The sequence below is a fragment of the Corticium candelabrum genome, chromosome 21, assembly GCF_963422355.1.
Source record: "Corticium candelabrum chromosome 21, ooCorCand1.1, whole genome shotgun sequence".
Taxonomy (NCBI): domain Eukaryota; kingdom Metazoa; phylum Porifera; class Homoscleromorpha; order Homosclerophorida; family Plakinidae; genus Corticium; species Corticium candelabrum.
The window spans coordinates 4,107,635-4,125,182 of NC_085105.1; the positions used below are offsets into that span (position 1 = coordinate 4,107,635).

General features: G+C 40.9%; 3 protein-coding genes across 4 annotated transcripts; 1 reads left to right on the forward strand and 2 right to left on the reverse strand.

The window, feature by feature from the left end:
* Positions 1 to 30: 30 nt before the first annotated feature.
* On the reverse strand, positions 31 to 3,696 carry LOC134196680 (small ribosomal subunit protein mS35-like). Its single transcript, XM_062665893.1, has 7 exons — positions 3,521 to 3,696; positions 2,617 to 2,772; positions 2,491 to 2,551; positions 2,302 to 2,423; positions 2,128 to 2,237; positions 345 to 414; positions 31 to 284 (listed from the first exon to the last, which is right to left on the reverse strand). Exons 1-7 carry the CDS (start codon positions 3,683 to 3,685, stop codon positions 225 to 227), a joined length of 744 nt encoding a protein of 247 aa, XP_062521877.1. The 5' UTR covers positions 3,686 to 3,696; the 3' UTR covers positions 31 to 224.
* A 65-nt stretch (positions 3,697 to 3,761) lies between these two features.
* On the forward strand, positions 3,762 to 13,338 carry LOC134196391 (transcription factor Dp-1-like). Of its 2 annotated transcripts, none has more exons than XM_062665505.1 (12): positions 3,762 to 3,811; positions 4,266 to 4,335; positions 4,644 to 4,698; positions 4,757 to 4,973; positions 5,030 to 5,080; positions 6,268 to 6,382; positions 7,356 to 7,556; positions 9,752 to 9,820; positions 10,205 to 10,353; positions 12,499 to 12,665; positions 12,774 to 12,819; positions 12,875 to 13,338. In XM_062665505.1, the coding sequence occupies exons 2-12, from the start codon at positions 4,282 to 4,284 to the stop codon at positions 13,182 to 13,184; spliced, it is 1,434 nt and encodes a 477-aa protein (XP_062521489.1). In that variant the 5' UTR covers positions 3,762 to 3,811; positions 4,266 to 4,281; the 3' UTR covers positions 13,185 to 13,338. The 2 variants fall into 2 exon arrangements, with proteins under 2 accessions (XP_062521489.1, XP_062521490.1); XM_062665506.1 differs by lacking the exon at positions 3,762 to 3,811 and adding an exon at positions 3,875 to 3,893.
* Positions 13,339 to 14,662: 1,324 nt separating this feature from the next.
* Positions 14,663 to 16,733, reverse strand: LOC134196392 (erythritol/L-threitol dehydrogenase-like). The gene is made up of 11 exons (XM_062665507.1): positions 16,679 to 16,733; positions 16,434 to 16,559; positions 16,297 to 16,380; positions 15,984 to 16,088; positions 15,861 to 15,902; positions 15,498 to 15,748; positions 15,298 to 15,443; positions 15,144 to 15,238; positions 15,058 to 15,084; positions 14,939 to 14,997; positions 14,663 to 14,865 (listed from the first exon to the last, which is right to left on the reverse strand). The coding sequence occupies exons 1-11, from the start codon at positions 16,731 to 16,733 to the stop codon at positions 14,767 to 14,769; spliced, it is 1,089 nt and encodes a 362-aa protein (XP_062521491.1). The 3' UTR covers positions 14,663 to 14,766.
* Positions 16,734 to 17,548: the final 815 nt, after the last annotated feature.

The window sequence follows — 17,548 nt, forward strand, 5'->3', positions numbered from 1 at the left end:
TCTCCATATCAGTTACAAAAATATTAATCAATCAACCTTATCACATAGCACACTGACTGTTGACCGCTAGAGTCGGATTAAACAACATACGAAAACCAATTGATACAATTGCAACACAAGAACTCAACTAAATGTCAGATCACTTACAAACGTTCTACTATACACATTATTTTCAAAGTTAGATTTCACATCATCATATATTAACAGTCTCAATTCATTACTGCCTACAGCTGTACCATTTTGTTGCCTGCTCTTTCGTCTTCGCTCTCTCGTTTCTCTCCTTTCTGCAAGACATCACAAATCAACTTGTTATTGCAGTCGACTCTACAGCAAACACGACATACACAAGCTTCATGGCACAAGACGGTTAGTAGATACATCACGTGGTCTTTGTTCTGCCGTTTCGTCGGACAACTGCAACAAAATGAAATGCATAATTATACAGACCATCAATTATGGCTCTAGAGTATTTCACAAGTGCTGCAAGACCATGTTGTGCATCTATATATGGAAAAAGTAACTCACATATTGATTAATAATTGATGTGCTATGGCATCTATAAACAGCATGCCTGATAGATGCAATAACCAGTTTCAGTGTAGTTGGCACTACATTCACTGGCAATAATCAATTAGATCACATAAACTGCCTTTGATATCAATCCTATATACAACTATGTACAAAAAGTACTATATAGATATCTAGCTTCTATAAAACGTATAAATATGGTAGATCTTTCAGTCCCTTCATATGAAGGTGGTATACCACATTATAACAGCACACTAATCAGTGGGGATAACGTTTGTATTGTAAAGTGGGTCGGACATCACTCAATGTACTTGGACACAAGTTCCGTTATTAGTAAAGTCAATTTTTAAAAATTGTAAAATAAAGTTAATTTAATTTAATTTACTAATTAATATTTGTAATTATAAGTTGCTAATTATACCACACTAAATTAATTTCTCACCAAATTATGTGAAATATTAAGTATCGCCTGTAGGCAGATCCTCTCTTTTTGTTGGTGGTGTCAGGTGTATCAAAAAATGTATCCATTGAATGATGTGACGACTATGGTAGCAGCATCCAACTGAGCTCAATCTACTGTAGACGGATAAGTTCGTTTGATCGAGCAGGTTTGCGTTACCCTTGTGGCTGGACATGCTGTCTGACTAACTGAATTTGACTAGGACATCGTGTTTTGGTTGGACAAATGTCCTATGTCCGACTGTTACAATCCCCACTGCTATAGTTCGATGCTGTAGTATCTGAGCATGAGATATTAGTAACGAAAATAAAGCGTATCACAGTACTGTATGCATGGAAGCTATGCTATATTATCTATAGAATGGGAATCAGTTGGAGTTAGATGGCTGACTAAATTCACATCAAGAGAAACGATTTTGTCTATTTCCAGTTTACTACCTGTTTCACATTGTGAGATCCTCTTGCTCATACACCGTGCGTGCATGATCATTTGATATGAAATAGTCTATGATCATGTAACTGGAACCTAAAGCAAACTGGACTACTAGTAGTCTCGACCGATAGAGACAGTGTGCTCAAGCTACCGATTACAACATCCCAGTAGTGTAGCCAGATCCAAAGTCAGCTGCTTCATATAGCGGAGATATGGTCCACAGCAACGGTAATACCTCATTAGTCATTGATCACTTTGATGCTCACGTAGTAGACTAGCACACGCTAGCCATGATGAGCCACTCCATTATCAGGGAACGTTACTGTACCTACCTAATACTACTGTACAGGACATTAACTGAACTTCCTGAGTACATGGTACTTTACACAACTTCAAGAGATCAGAGACTGGCAGATGCTCTGATAAAGAAATGGACCACACCCCTTTGCCAACTGCTCCGTTTGTGACTTTTGCGTATGCCTGGCTATGCCTCTGCATCCTGCATTCGACTGTAAAATGATATCATTCTTATTGGATTGTACCAGCCACGTCCATCTTTGAAACTGCTATATTAATTAAAGCGTATCATTCACCGAGTACTCCCTCTGTTATAGCAAGTAATGAAACTTGGTTTACACTTACATCTCATTGTTTTCTTTTGTACAGACAAAACAAAATGAATAGCAACTGTTCACGACTGAAGTTACCTGTCGCCGATTAATGTCAGTTCGTCTTTCTCCTTGTTGTATCGAGATCCCGCCAACAAAATCAATTTCTTTGTTGCTGTCTCATCCAAGCCCAGATCTTTCACATACACCTGACAAGTCACATCGCATTACATTGCAACACTCGTACTCCAATAGTACATACACTGTCTAAACCTTTAGTCTAACTTTCCTCGCTCCTGGATGTCTAACTGTTGATCCTGGATAGATGTAGTTCTGTGTATGTATTCGTAGTATTCGATCTTTGTCGACTCGTTTTGGGAATGGTTTCAACAAGCCTGCACGGCAGCATGTGCCATAGAAATCTACCAACGATATTACAGTAGACAGTATTTCAAATTCAACCTCTCAAAGCTTTGCAATGTTTCTCGATGTGAGAAGGAGTTAGATGAAAAAAGTTTGGAATCTATTCAATGAACGTCACTAAATATATTAACAAAACAGGGTTGGTTCATTCAAATGTGATTTTACTTTGATTAGTTCTGCGTTATTGAAAGCTCGAGGTGGCATCATGCCCGGAATGTTGGCTCGCCCCATACGAAGAGGGAGGTGAACAATTTGATGATCATAGGAGCGAGGTAGAGGCCACACATTTCTCCACTCTTCATTCAGATGACGAATTGTTGCCTGCAATAATACAAATAATAATAGGCACAAATATAATAAAACCTCGAACTTAGAATAAGTGTATATACTAAACTTTCAGGCTACACATTGTCTGAACTCGGTAGTTGCCATTTATTCAGATAAGCCAACATGAGAGGCGCTTAGTAAATGATTAATCAAACAAATTCAAAGATGATTTGTGCCTGATTAAGCATCCAAGCACCTATCCAGGGAGAGATGCTTATTATACCTCTGTCAGCTCATTGGTACAATTTGTTGTCAACCGTTGTAAAAATTTTAAAATGTTAAGATCTCTTGCTTTGTATCTGTCAACAGTTTAAAAATCTTGATCTGTCCTGGTGCCATAAAACCAGTCCTAAAAACCAGTCCTTTTAACCAACTGGTTTATTATAAAAATTAAAATTTAAAAATTAAAATTCAAGACTAATTTTAGAGTTACCAAGAGGTCCAAGTGCAGGCTCCTTGATGGTGATAGAACAAATTGCGCGTGTGCGCACGCGCACACACACACACACACACACACACACACACCAGCCCCTCAACATAAAAATATAAATAAACATTAATTAACAAATTCAATGTGTGCACTAGCTTTGTTGTAGAATGTAATTTCCCAAAACTGCAGCAAAAAAATATCGTTGACTTAGCAGACAGAACAAATAATCGACTACCCATATGTTTCATACATTAATTAAACATGCGTGGACAACATTCAAGTGTCTTCAGTAGACTAGCAAGTGTGACTCACTGCCGCTTTCTGCCGTCCTGGAGACTGCACATAATTAGAGGAATGTTCGCGAGGTCTTCCTCTCGCATTAAAGTTCCGCTCGCTGTCGTTCGTCTCCGAGCTTCTGCTGACTAGCCGCGCGAACGGTAGACGCCAAACTGCAAGCTGGCGACAAGAGCGCGACATGCCGAATTTGTTATTGATATCAGCTCAATCTGTGCCGGTTATCCGGGATAGCAATCAATCCGACCAATCAGCGTTCCGCGTCGTTTGCGTACCGCGTTCCAGAGGTGCAGCAAAACGCAGCTGAAGGTCTGTTTACCTCGAGATTCATGCAACAACGTTAGAAATTTCCCAACTTCAATAGAGCAAGCGACGTTGATGTCATACGGCGGTAGAGCGCGACGCATTACGATTTTTTGTGGTCATTTGGTCGCGTGCTGTTTGTCAGACCGTCGCGATCTTCATCTGCCGCGTTTGTTAGCCGAAACAATTCCGTTCGACGGCGTCTCATTATAGTTTTGGTAGGATGTTGTTTAGAGGCTCGCTGTTGTGGATATGGACAATTTGTAGCTGCTCTAACACCTCAACATCTCTCACACCATTGGATGCTCGTTGTCTGCTTTCATGCGCTTTGCGCCGTGTGTCCTTTTTTTGAGTTCACATGCTGCATGCCGTTTGTCTCTTTCACTCTACTTGTTTCCGTTCACGTGTCGCCTTTTTTTGGTCGTTGTCTCACATTTTGTCGTGTTTCGTTCTTGTTTAGGTTCTTTTCACTCAATATGACAAGCCCACAGACGTCGACGGAGTCTCAAGTTGCTACGTCGTCTCAGCAAGTATGAGGAGCGTTATTCTTTGATTTTTCGAGTTTGTGCGGGGCCCTCATCTCAACTTGTCTGAATTTGTCGTTATTTGTGATACGGGTTTTATTTCATTCAATTGTTGTCTGTATTTCGATTGGCTGCGAATGTGCCTGGTTGAGAGGCGGGATTGACCAATGTCAGAATGCCGAAAACGCAACGCCATTGGTCGGTTGTGCTGGTTTGTTGCCGCATGCGTGGGCGGGGTTCAACTTTTGAAAGAATGTAGTCACGTAGAAGCGCGTCAGAAACGCATTAACTAACGTACTCTGTTTGTGTCACAGACAAAAACTGTGCTGACAAGACCGGTAGCATCACAAATTGTGCAGCCAGGAATCAGTATGAGGACCAATCAATGATTTGCTATTCTTTCATTTATGAGTGGTTGCCATGACAGGGAATTTGGTAGTTGCTCTTCCTGTGTCATCTCAAGGATCACCAATAAGACTAGCCATGACCACGTGCAGTCCCATTCTACCAAAACCAGAAAGCAAAGTGACTACCATTGCTACCCCATTTCTAGTGAGAGGTCCTATTGCCAGTGGCAGCCCTATACAACTTATTACAGCAGCATCGGCCGCTCAGACTACTCCACACACTCACACATGGTCTAGGTGAGTGAAAATGAGTAGTCGTCTGTTGGACTGCTTGATCGTTTTGACTGTGTTAGACTAAATGACAGGAAGAGAAAAGCACAAGCAGATGGTGATGCGGTTGATGGGTGAGAGTTGTGCTGCCTTACATTGTGTTGTGGTGCATTACAGTTTTGTAGAGTATGGAGGTATGGTTTTCTCTGAGTTTGTCGTCAACAGTTTGTGACTGCTTTGTGTGTGGTTTGTTTATATGATTGCCTAGTCCACTGTTGTCATACTGTGTGTCTATAATGTGTTTAGCTTAGTTTACAATATCACTGCTGAGCTTGGCAGTGATATTGTGAAGGTAGTGTTTGTCAGGTGATGGCAGTAGCTCAGTATTTTTGAGACACCAGCAGTTTCCTTCAGTTAGAGTTAACAGTCACCTTTCCACAATATGGACAGAAGACTAATCAATGCTGTAACCTTTCTTACCTGCATTCATAAATTTGTTTAATTAATATGTCTATAATTCCAAAACAGCAGCAGTAGCAGCAGCATAGGGAATCATAAATGGTGGATTAAGCAGAAACAGGTGCTCGTACTTCCACATTCAGATAACACATGGCATGCCAAATATTGTGAACACTGTAGGGCAGTGGCAGCACGTGACATGGTTCTCTTGTGGCACGCCACTAAGCTTAGCAGCAAACTAGGGTTTTGTGTATTTCACAAGGATGTCAATGGATGTATTACGATTGTCGTCTTTCAAGTGCAGACATTAGACTAGAATACACTAATAGCAAAGATTTTAAAAATGAAGTCTACAATCAGACACATACACAAACATGAGAATCTACAGATAACAGTCTTGAGCTTACCAATGGTTGACAAACTTGAGCATTAGTTGACTAACAATTTGTCAATTTTTGAAATATTTAGTATATTTGGCCTTTGAAGTGTTTTATGTAAAGGTAGCATAGAAATGGACATTTACCAGGAAGCCTCTTCCTTTTGTGTATCTGTTTGTTTATTTGTTTGCCTCTTTGCAAATGTAGCTGTTCATGTGCACTACAAGCAGTGAAATTATTTAGGACCTGTGTTCACAAAGACCATGAACTAGAATCATTTTCTCTCTGTCCTCAAATTTAATTACATTTAGACCAACTGAGTTTATGTTGTATAGTAAGATGATTGTATATGAGGTGATGGCATGAATCGTATGATTATATTATCATATCGGTACAATATGTATCGTACAGTAGTGTATGTTACATTGTATATTCATATGGTTGTGTTGTCTGGTGACCTAAACTTTGGCTACTTTTTTCTACAGAGATAGCAGTAAACGGCGGAGAAACTCTGTTGAGAAGGGGAATAAGGGCTTGAGACATTTTTCTATGAAAGTGTGTCAGAAAGTTAAAGAGAAAGGAGTGACTTCATACAATGAGGTACAACGACAAACACACAATTGTCCGTAATTTTAAAGTTTATGTTAAGGCTTCAACAATTATCTGTTAAACTTTATTGAAATACTCTTTAGTAAAATTGTGCCAGGTTTAGTGCTTATGTATGTGATGATAGTGCAGTGATAGTACAGTAGACTAAGTACATAGTACCTTTAGAAAACACAGTGAGAACTAACTGAAGACTCAGAAGAAGAACTGTAGACAGCAATGTCATGCAAACTTCTAAATACCTGAGATGCTTTGGTCTCTCACATTGAAAAGCTTGCAAGCATCTCTTTCTTTGTTGGAAATGTATGTTCTCATGCGGCATTTATGAAAGAGCAACTGGAAACACTCCCATGTATTGGTTGAATTACTTTATGAGATGAAATATTGATAGGCATTTAGTTTGTTGAATTGGCAGTCTATGACTTGCTGCTAATATGTAATCTGCCAACATTATGTCGGACGAAGACAATATGATGCTATCAACTTTGTGTGGTGGGTATCATGGTGATGTACAGGTACCTCAAGAAACAAGTGGAGACCAGACAAAAAGTCAGACTTGACCTACATTTGTACGTATCTACCAGCAGGGAAGTAAGTGACATTGAAGATGTGGGGCAGAGGGAAGCTGACGGAAGCTGAAGAATAGGTCAAGTATATTTAGCTAGGTCTGTTTTGGGAGACAGAGAAAGCAAAGATAAAAAAAGTTATGCTGCTAAAAACTGGCTTGTGCGTACGTCTCATCACTTACAATTTATGAATAATAATAAGATGTCAGAAACAATGGCTAGAAGACAATAAAAAGTAAATATCAATAGTTCAGGTATAAAAATGCCAGATAAAGTGTGCCAGTATACGTTTTTCAGGATACAAAAGGTCATCTTGAATGGTAATAATAAAATGTTTAACTGGACATTTGAAGACACAAGTGGATGAATGGCATGTGTGTGTGTGTGTGTGTGGTGTGTAGGTGGCTGATGAACTGGTAAAGGAGTTTGCTGATCCGAATCGATCATCTGGTGATCAGTCGTTTGATCAAAAGAACATCAGACGGAGAGTATATGATGCTCTTAATGTTTTGATGGCAATGAATATCATATCTAAAGAGAAGAAGGAGATTAAGTGGATTGGGCTGCCGACAAACTCAGCACAAGAATGCCTTGACCTTGAGGTGAGCATTATGGTGATTGAATTTAAGGTGCATGTAGTCATATCAGAAAGTGAGTGACTTAGACGAAGAGATCAACAGAATTAACAGACCACACACACACACACACACACACACACACACACACACACACACACACACACACACAGACATAGACAAACACACACGCACACACACACAGACATGAACATGCAAATGACAATGGATAAGGAGCTACCGTTTGTTACGGTTACGCCCCCCAGCCAGTTGGCTGGGTTCCTGTGCACTACACAGGAGCTATGGGCCGTGCTAAGCAATCTCCTGTAGCCTGGCTAGGTACTCGCAGGAGCATCGACTGTGATGCCAACTGTGGTGTGGGCACCCGAAGTCCCACCTGGACCCCAGTGGCTGATGGACTTTGTTGCAGTCGGGACCTTTGCTACCCCAGTCAAAGACCAGGTACTCATTTATACTCCTGAGTCGAGAGAGGCAATTGTGTGAGTTTCTTGTCCAAGGAAATTGACAGACAGACACACGTGGACACGGACACACAGACAGACACACATGGACACGACACACACACTCACAGACATGCACAGCAAAACAAAACATTGTTTGAAAGGGGCATGTCCACTTGGGCTGGTCGTTGATTAACCCAAACATCATATCCTTGTCAGCATGGTATGACATTAGATTTCATTTGCAAACAGGCGCACAAGAGCAGGTGCAGTGTATTTCGTCTCAGGGCTTAAAAATAGGTTGTCAAGTCGTCATTTGATGAGGTAAATCTGACAACTGATGACTAGCATTGTAGTCTAGGTTGTCAAATGACTAGTTTGTAATGGCGTTCTCAGTATGCAGGCGGATAGCTGTACTGTACTGAAACATGTGCCGCTTTGCGGTTGACACTCGCATTTGGACATTTGTCGTATAATGACGTACGCGTAGTAAATTATTACGCCAGCAGGTTAATTAAGTTGACAAACTGCTCATACCCCGGATAATGAAACGGGGTGTGTGAGAACCATCTCAGGATCCGACAGAGTAAAGGCATAAAGTTTATGACGAGAGGAAGTGGAGACTGGTAAATCCTGTAGGTCGAAATAGGGTAGATATGATTTTAGTAGCAAGAAATGGACAACTTCCGCAATGTGATATGTGGAAGTCTGGTTGAAACTCCGCCTTGTTTTGACAAGAGAGGTGGTATGCGTTTAATCACTAATTCAATTAACTATCATCATTGTCTTTCCTGCCTTCGCGAAGATGTTTAGCTCTAGTGTAACACGTCGTGGTATCCATTGGATCAGTGGTAGTGTGTTGAATACTCTTGGTTGCATGCCATTGTGAAGTATGGAATACTGCACTGTATGCTTGCACTAGACTCATACCCTCTCCTCTCGCGAGCTTCAAAATGGCGGTATACCACTGAACACCATGAATTGATATCAACATGAAGTTGTCGACTAACAAAATTTCTGGAAACTCGTCAAATGACGACAACTAGTTGGGCCGGTTTTTTGAGCCCTGCGTCTACTCTAACCAATTTCTCAGGAAATCCTGAATATAGTTTTGACAGGAAGGTTAGACATATCATTGTAGAGCTCATGGTCTTGCAGTTTTTCCTCCATGCATTGCAGATTTAATAGGTTCTGCCCTAGTCATTCAATTAGATTAAAGTACCATGTTAATTAGCCAATAGACTGCCGAGAGCAGTAAGACTTCTTGCTGACCAATCTGCATAGGCTGTAGCATAGACGGAGTAGAAGTGCTAGTGCAACAAACTGTTAGCAATAATAAGATTTACAGAGCCAGGTTATTCTGTCTTATAAGCGCTGGCATTTGAAGATATTGTTAATCTGACTGGAAGAAACAGATCATATTAGGCTCAAACCCTTTTGTCCCAATTCTAGCTTGCATTTTCGCTTGCTTGTGCTCTCTCAGCCAGCAACGAACAGTGCCAGCCGGCAATTTGCCGGCTTGGCTGGCTCTGGCGAGATCCCTGCATATGGACAGACAGACAAAGACAGGCAGACAGACAGGCACACGAATGGACAAACAGACAGACACATAGTCAGACAGACAGACAATGGATCGTGACAAGTAAATTACGTTTGGATGGACAGACACCGGGAGTGTGATCGACAGATGTGCTACAGTATCAGTACTATATGAGTTAATGTTAAGGATGTCATTGCGTTTGATATTGTGTTGTGTTGTAGACAAAGAAGAAAGCCAGCGAAGACAGAATAAGACAGAAGAAACTGCAGCTTCGGGAACTTATTCAGCAGGTGATGACATGCCATATGAAGTCATACCATTTTGTTTTGTACAGCTTAACAGTCACCCTGTGGTATTGTTTACTGTATGTCAGCTCACTGCTGACTCACTCACTAGTTTGTTGTATCATTTCCAATTACCCAAGCTGGTTGTGTTAACGCTTGCAGCATATAGTGTAAAATGGAAGACACATATCCAAATTTGTAGTACTGTACGTAGAGACTTTGCTTGCAAACAATAGAGCGCAGTTGATCAGCAGCTTAAGAGGTTGATGGTAAATGTGTAGACTAGTTGTTATTGACAATTGCTACACTACACGTGGACTCACTGATTTGTTCGACTGTTCTATTGTATGTCATACTGTCGGGTAATGGTTCTGTGTTGTCGATTTGTAGCAAATTGCGTTCTTAAATTTGGTGAAGCGGAATCGGGAAAAAGAGTGTAGTGATGAGATACCACCTCACAACACGGCTATACAGCTTCCTTTTATCATAGTCAACACCAGCAAAAAGACTGTTATTGACTGCAGGATATCAAATGACAAGTAAGCTGTCACATTCAACAGACAGTAGATATTGTCTGCCGGGGTTTCCCAGGATTGTGGAAAAGAGTGGGGGAGGTGGATATGTGTCTAAGGCTACACCCGTGGGTTGCTCATTTCCGTTTGGTGTACAAACCATACTGTGCAGAGCACTAGCTTGCGTAATTACAGGTATGAGCCATAAGAAATGGGACTCTGTGAAGGTCTTGTAGCTTAAGCGAGTAGCATACTCAAAACATGTAAGGGTTAACTGACTTTTGGTCTGGCTGTGTGGATGGATGAGTGTACTTGTGACTATGTCTGTCATGGTCAAGAATGTGCCATGCCGTCAATGTAATCCAATCATCGAGCATTATTTGTGATTTGAGTTTTACTAGAACAGTTGCACAACAGAACTTACCTGTCTGCAACTGCTAACTCGAAATCAATCGCTTTCTTGGTTCACAACATTTAAATGGAATCTAACATTGCGTGACCATGAGTGATATGTATGTCGTGTATGTGATAACTCTCGTTACTGTACTTTGACGACTACAGACTATTTACAAACTTTGCAGTCACATGAAACAATGTGTATGATTTTAGATAGATTTTACAAGTAGCGTGCATAAAGGAAATTGGTGTCTAAATTCATATTTCACAACAATTCTATCGATCGTGGTTTTCAGATAGCTCATAGCTGTGGAAGCGAGGGTGTAAACACAGCTTCAATTACTAGTTTAATGAAATTGCAGACACTATTGCATACACAAATCTTTTTTGACAAACTCTCACAAAGATGGTAATCCTAAGGTTTTGAGTGTATCCTCCTTTCTTGCTAGCAATTATGGTTCAAGCCCTCCCTGCCTTTGTGTGATTCATGTGTGAGCGGCTTGCGAGGTTAATACATCTCCACATGCTTACACAATTCATTCTTAGCTAGTTATAGTATGCCACTGTGCCAGTCGCCTTGTTTGCAGTGGATAAGGTCCTCAACACCGACAGAGGCAGTATTCATCGCCTACAATTTTCACCGGTTTTGAATTTACAGGACCATCTAGCAGGTATATGAGACAACCACCTGATCACTTTGTAATGGTTAGCGTTCAGGTATCTCAAGCAGTCTTGACAAAACTCTTCATATTGAAGTGACAGAAGTTTCTCACGGTCTCACTCACACACGATGTTGTGTTGAATGCAAGGAAATTGGTTGGCTTTGATTGGTTGAATGCACAAAGTAATTGAGATGTAAGGCTGCATGCATTGTGCACCTTGCTGTGCGTTTGGAATTCGGAACAGTACCATGCATTTAGGATCATGCATAGCTCTAACCAATTTCTGACATTTTATTAGAAAGTGTTCAAAGAGCACATTTGTTTGGGACCTTTCTAGAAACATAGAGTGGAAAGGCCCTCTACCGTGTTCTATTTGGTACTGTACCTTTCTTTTTCTGGATAAAATGATCAGTTTCCCATACCCTTTCCATAAACGGATAGACTGGAAAGGTATCTATGCTTTTCGATTGCTAAGTTTTCTGTTTCTGAAAAAGGATAGAGCAGATAGGCTTTCGGACCTATTCTACCATCAGTATGGATAGAAAGGATAGAAAAAGCACCTAGACGTGTAAGACTTGTGTTTAATGTTCCAAATCAACCAGACCAGTATTTGCTATTATTCTGGATTGTCTGTGCAAACGAGAATGTCAGCTGATTTCTCACGTTTGGCAGAAAACTCCCGAAGAGTTAGTAGACATTCTAACAGGTGGAAAAGTAGACGAAATGGCTATCTCACAAAGACCACGTACACCTGGAATGATTCGGCACTGATTCTAACCATTCACATCGCTCTGTTACCGCTTTGTCTATCTCCTTTCAGAAAAGTTCTGTTCGACTGGCAAACGTGCCCTGTCTCTTTCCACCCTATCCAACCTAGCCTTTCCAGAAAAAAAGATAGTCCAATGAGTACACCCAAAGTTTATACTAGGATAGATGTGTGATTAAGAGGACAGAGTTAACATGATGGCCAAGAAGAAAATATGAGAAATGCTAATGTATTGGTGGGGAGAACTCAGTCTGTTTATGTATTGTTGGACCAAATGGCTATGTTAATATTACTGTTAATGAATAAGCTATAATTGTATAATTATTTGCTGTTTGGCTGAATTTGTAGGTCCGAATATTTGTTTGACTTTAATAACACATTTGAGATTCATGATGACATTGAAGTTTTGAAGCGAATGGGAATGGCATTTGGCATGGAGAATGGACACTGCACACCTCAGCAACTGAAGGAAGCACAGGACATGCTACCAAAGGCAATGCAACAACATTTGTTAGGTAACGATACATGTGTGTGTGTGTGTGTGTGTGTGTGTGTGTGTGTGTGTGTGTGTGTGTTGTGTTTTGACTGTTGAGTATGTAAACTCACCATTTCCGTATGTATAGAAATGGTTGAACCTCAAGACCAGCCATGTCCACCGTTGCTTACACAGTCAGTATCGTCTTCTTGTTTGTTGATTTTTGTCTTCACTACATCTTTTGTGTAGATCACCAGTACGTCCTACTGCAGCTGCATCTATTCCTGCTTCTCCTTTAGCTCAACCATTTGATAGCCCTCACATTGTTCGACCAGCTCCAGTCTCACCGCATTCGTCACCAGTTCTTCTTCATCGTAATAATGCTGCTGTCACAGCAATTGTCGTGTCAGCAGTTGGTGGGCATTCCTATGCCAAGCCTCATCAACAAAATGCTGCAATTACTGTCACTAGAAATTTCATGAAAGGCCATCAGTTGTTGAATAGCGGGACAGCAATTGTAAAGTCTGAAAGTAATGGATTGGAGAATTGCAGTGCGTAAATGGTATTTAGGGTGTATCATGCTTATCATTTATACATTAATAGCATGGCATGGATTGAGGCAAACGTGTTCGCTCTTAAAGTCTTAAGAAGTACTGTATGCTCAATGTGTATATAATACTAGTACAGTACTAGCTAGTCTATTGTGATTTCAATGTGTTGTTTGGCAGTAGCCTTTCTTGTACTTAAATGTGCATGGACTGTCTTCATAAGCATTTGACAACACAATGTGTTTGGGTAGTCTTCAAATAGTCAGACCCTTTCTCGCTGGAAGTATAATGGCGGAAAGGGTCTGGCAATGTGAGACTAGTGTTTGAGAGGAAACGTAATCTCAGTCAGGATTCCGCCTAATCCTGATGACTTTCCACACTTAGGCGTTACATCTACACTCTCCCAAGTACTAGTGTACTGTGTGCTGCTTGAAAAGAAGTACGCTAGTTAGCAGAATCTGGAAATGTGGGATACTGCTATACATTTTTTATGGGTACACCAGTGGTGTTGGAAATTGTAGACAAGCTGAATGGGGAGACAATTGATAATTTGATACCAGAGTCAAGTGTGAGCCAATGAGGGCTAGCTTTTTGTTGTCAAACTGTCTTGTATTTCAGATGATTTAGTAAGGTTATAGTAGCATGTCCTAATTGGATGGCTATAGTTCTATGTATGGAAGCCTTTGAGAGTTCGTACAGCAACTGATTTGCATACTATTTTTTTCGCCATTCACAATTCTGTCTTTATTGTCTGATTCAAATATGACATTTTTGTTTCAAGTGTTGTGTGAGCTGCATTAGGGGTGTTTAGCTCAATGTGGCGTGAGAGTCCAAGGCAGCAAATGTTAGCATTGTCATTGACACTACAGTCCTAGATATACGTGCCTCGTCCCAACTCACGTGAGCCTGGCATTGTCCAGGCTCCCGTATAACATTTTCAGCCTCCACATACTCGCGCCTGGAACGGGCACTGGACAAGACTAGCGCGAGAGGGTCTGTGGACGAGGCTATGTACACATATGTTTACACAGATAAATAGATTGGGTGATTGATTGAGGGATCGGACCCTCTGCAAATCTAAAGATATTGACCTTTCTACAAGTTGCAATAAGTGGTTGAAGACTCTTGCATTGCTAGTACAGTATAAGAATAGTCAAAACATATTGATTAAACAATTTTTTCTTAGTATTGCATATGTATTTCTGTACATCTGTTTGAGTATCTTCTGTCCTGTACTGGAGCCGTAGACTAGTGTACTAAGGGAAATCAAATGTCGTCATGATATTAAGACTCATTATTGATATTCTGCATATTTTTATATGTATACCCATTCAGGGAGCTCATAGATCATAGCACCTTAGTGTTGCTTTCTGAATGTTAAATTAGATGGTATGTTGCGTTACTATCATGAATAACAGTCACATATACACTGTAAATGACCTAAAGAATCCTACCTGAAATGATGGGTGTTATCGATCTGTAACCCGTGGACACTCAATTTTATATCTTGAAAAATTAACATTCCGGAATTTGGCAAGTTTGTCCACCATATAAAATACATGAACAAATAACGCGACTCGTGAGCAGCATCCTTTATGGAAAAAGTACAACTTTAATCGATTCTGAGCTGTCGTTGACCATATCGATGCCCTTCTGAAACTCTTCAAGTGGAAATTTATGGGTAACGATTTTCTAGCACAACACATGATGCACAACACATGATGCACAATACTATGATCTATAATGGAAGGCCAATATATCTTACATTCATGGGAAGTTCTCCTTTGCTGATCATTGAGATGGCCTTTGGATAACAATGAGGACCTTTATTGGATGTCACAACAACATAATGTCATACCACAAATGTGGAATAAAGTTACTTACTGAGGTGTCCACCTCGAATAGTAAGCTCTACATAAAACTACGATCAGCGACATACATAACTAAAATACTGATTTTGACTACTGTACCTTTCATATCTGAGATGATTGTCCAGTCCACTGTTGTGTCCTTACCGAAAAGACTGTATTCAACGAATGTGCCAAGTTTTGCAATCATGTGGAGACTACCTCACATTATGTTAACTTAACAATATCAGAGTGATAAAAATGTGTCGTTGCTCACCCTTGTACTACAGAGGCAGGGTGCCCAGTGGCTTCGATGTAAACATCACATCCATAACCATCAGTCATCTTTCTTACCTCATCAGTGACGTCACATTTGTTAGGATTCAATACAACATCAGCACCGCATTCTTTGGCTACATCCAGCTGGACAACTGAGTGTAATAAAAAGTGATGTAAGCATATTTCGTATTATCTGACCTTCCAGTCGAGGAGGTCTAATGCAACAAGCTTTGCAGGGTTTTTCTGTTTTGCAGCTGCAATCATTCCCAGTCCCAGTGAGCCGCAACCAGCAACGACGACAGTGTGATGAAATTGAATGTTTCCTAATTCTACGGCATGGATTGCACACGACAGTGGCTCGATGAAAGCAGCTTGCCAAGCGGGAATAGACTTGGGGACTTTGTGATTAATACTTCCTGATGGATACTTCATGTAAGTGGCCATTGCACCTGATTGAATCGACACAACATGTGACAACAATCAACACACACACACACACACACACACACACACACACACACACACACACACACACACACACACACACACTTTTAATGTTACCTGGTGATCTCTGGTGAAATCCATAGATATCATGTGGGGCACCTGTACATGTGTGAGACAGATTAGTGTAACGATTGCTGTATGTGCATACATGCACGTTCACTGGTTATTTTATTGACATACACATGTGATATCCTCCTCTGAAACAGAATCGGCATTCCCAACAAGGAACAATCTGTTCAGAAATAGCATGATCTCCAATCTCCAAACCATACTTCTTACCAGACCCTACCATACAGGTTATCACTACATAGAAGTTACTGGCACCAGACTTGAGTAAATGTACAACAAAAAATTGGCAATAATTGCAGTTATTTTATTTTGTTATCTGTAAGTCTTGTTGACACCATGCAAATAAGACGATACCACAAAGATATGAAAGTTGTATGGTGATTTAATTAATTAATTAACTTAATTCATCCGCAGTTGGGTGCACCTTCTCCAAGGTCCACTACTACTCCAATAAATTCATGTCCTGGAGTAATTGGTGGCTGCACGTACGCAGGACGTTTAGCGTCTCCTGCAAGAAGAGAGGTCAGGTCTGGTGTCACGTGACGTTGCAAGTGTCTTCACCCCAGAAGTGTGGAGCTCCAGCGAAACATTTTGCATCGCCAGCGCAGATGCCTACGGCCAAGACCTTGACGAGAACTTCTCCTGGACCAGCCTGTGGAACTTTTACTTCCTCTATTCTGTAGTCACCTGTAATATGTAATCTATATTAATTAATTAATTCTGTAGCAGACCAGAAGGTTAGCTGGATATCCAAATAGAGTTAGAAATAGTAGCTGGAATGTGAGCGTTGCAGTCTATGTGCTTACCTGGACCGTAACACACGACCGATCTCATTCGTTGAGGGATGGCTGCAGTTGCCATGCTAATGGTACTGATTAAAGCGACACTGTCAAGATTTTATCCTCGGATACCTAGCGTCTAAACGCCCCCGCACACTTGAATTTAGGTAGAAATTTTCAAGTTCTCCAAAACGAGGAATCGTTGGCAAGTGCGATTTTACCTGTAGTTATATTGCGTTATCTGCCACGTTTTGGCAATAGATCAACTTTTGTCGTGCTTTGAGTGCCTGACAGCCGATATCGTCGTACTTGACTAGGTCATTGCGCATGGATTTGATACGTCGTATAAGTTTTGTAAATATAGAGCAAGTATAGCGTTTGTTTTCGACTTCGAACGGTTACTTTCTACGGCGAAATCGGGCCCTTTGCAAGCCGCACGTGATGGACAAGATTCTCGGAAGTTGTCACCGATATGACTTCGGTATCTCAGAAGAGAAGCCATGGAGGCGCACGTCAAGGGGCAGGACGTCGCCGCAAGTGCACAACAAGTGTTATGAAGACTATTAAACTTTCGCAAGATATCTATAGTAGATGCGAAAAGTCCCATTGTCTGCGTACCGGAATAACCACTGCTCCTTCGTCAGCAGACGTGTCTGATGCACTAATACGCGTTCTATCGTCACGAAACGCCATTACGCTGTCCTAGGAGTCCCGATGTAGGTTTGCGCGCGAAGTGTGACACGCCTAGAGCGCACAAGCATGCGCACTTGTGCGCTCAAATCTTGACAGTGTCGCTTTAATTAATTAATTGAGCATGGCTTTGGTGCACTGCTCATGCGTCGCGCCGTAACTCATGTTCAGAATATCTGTGCTCTAGATAATAGTAATAACTGTTTA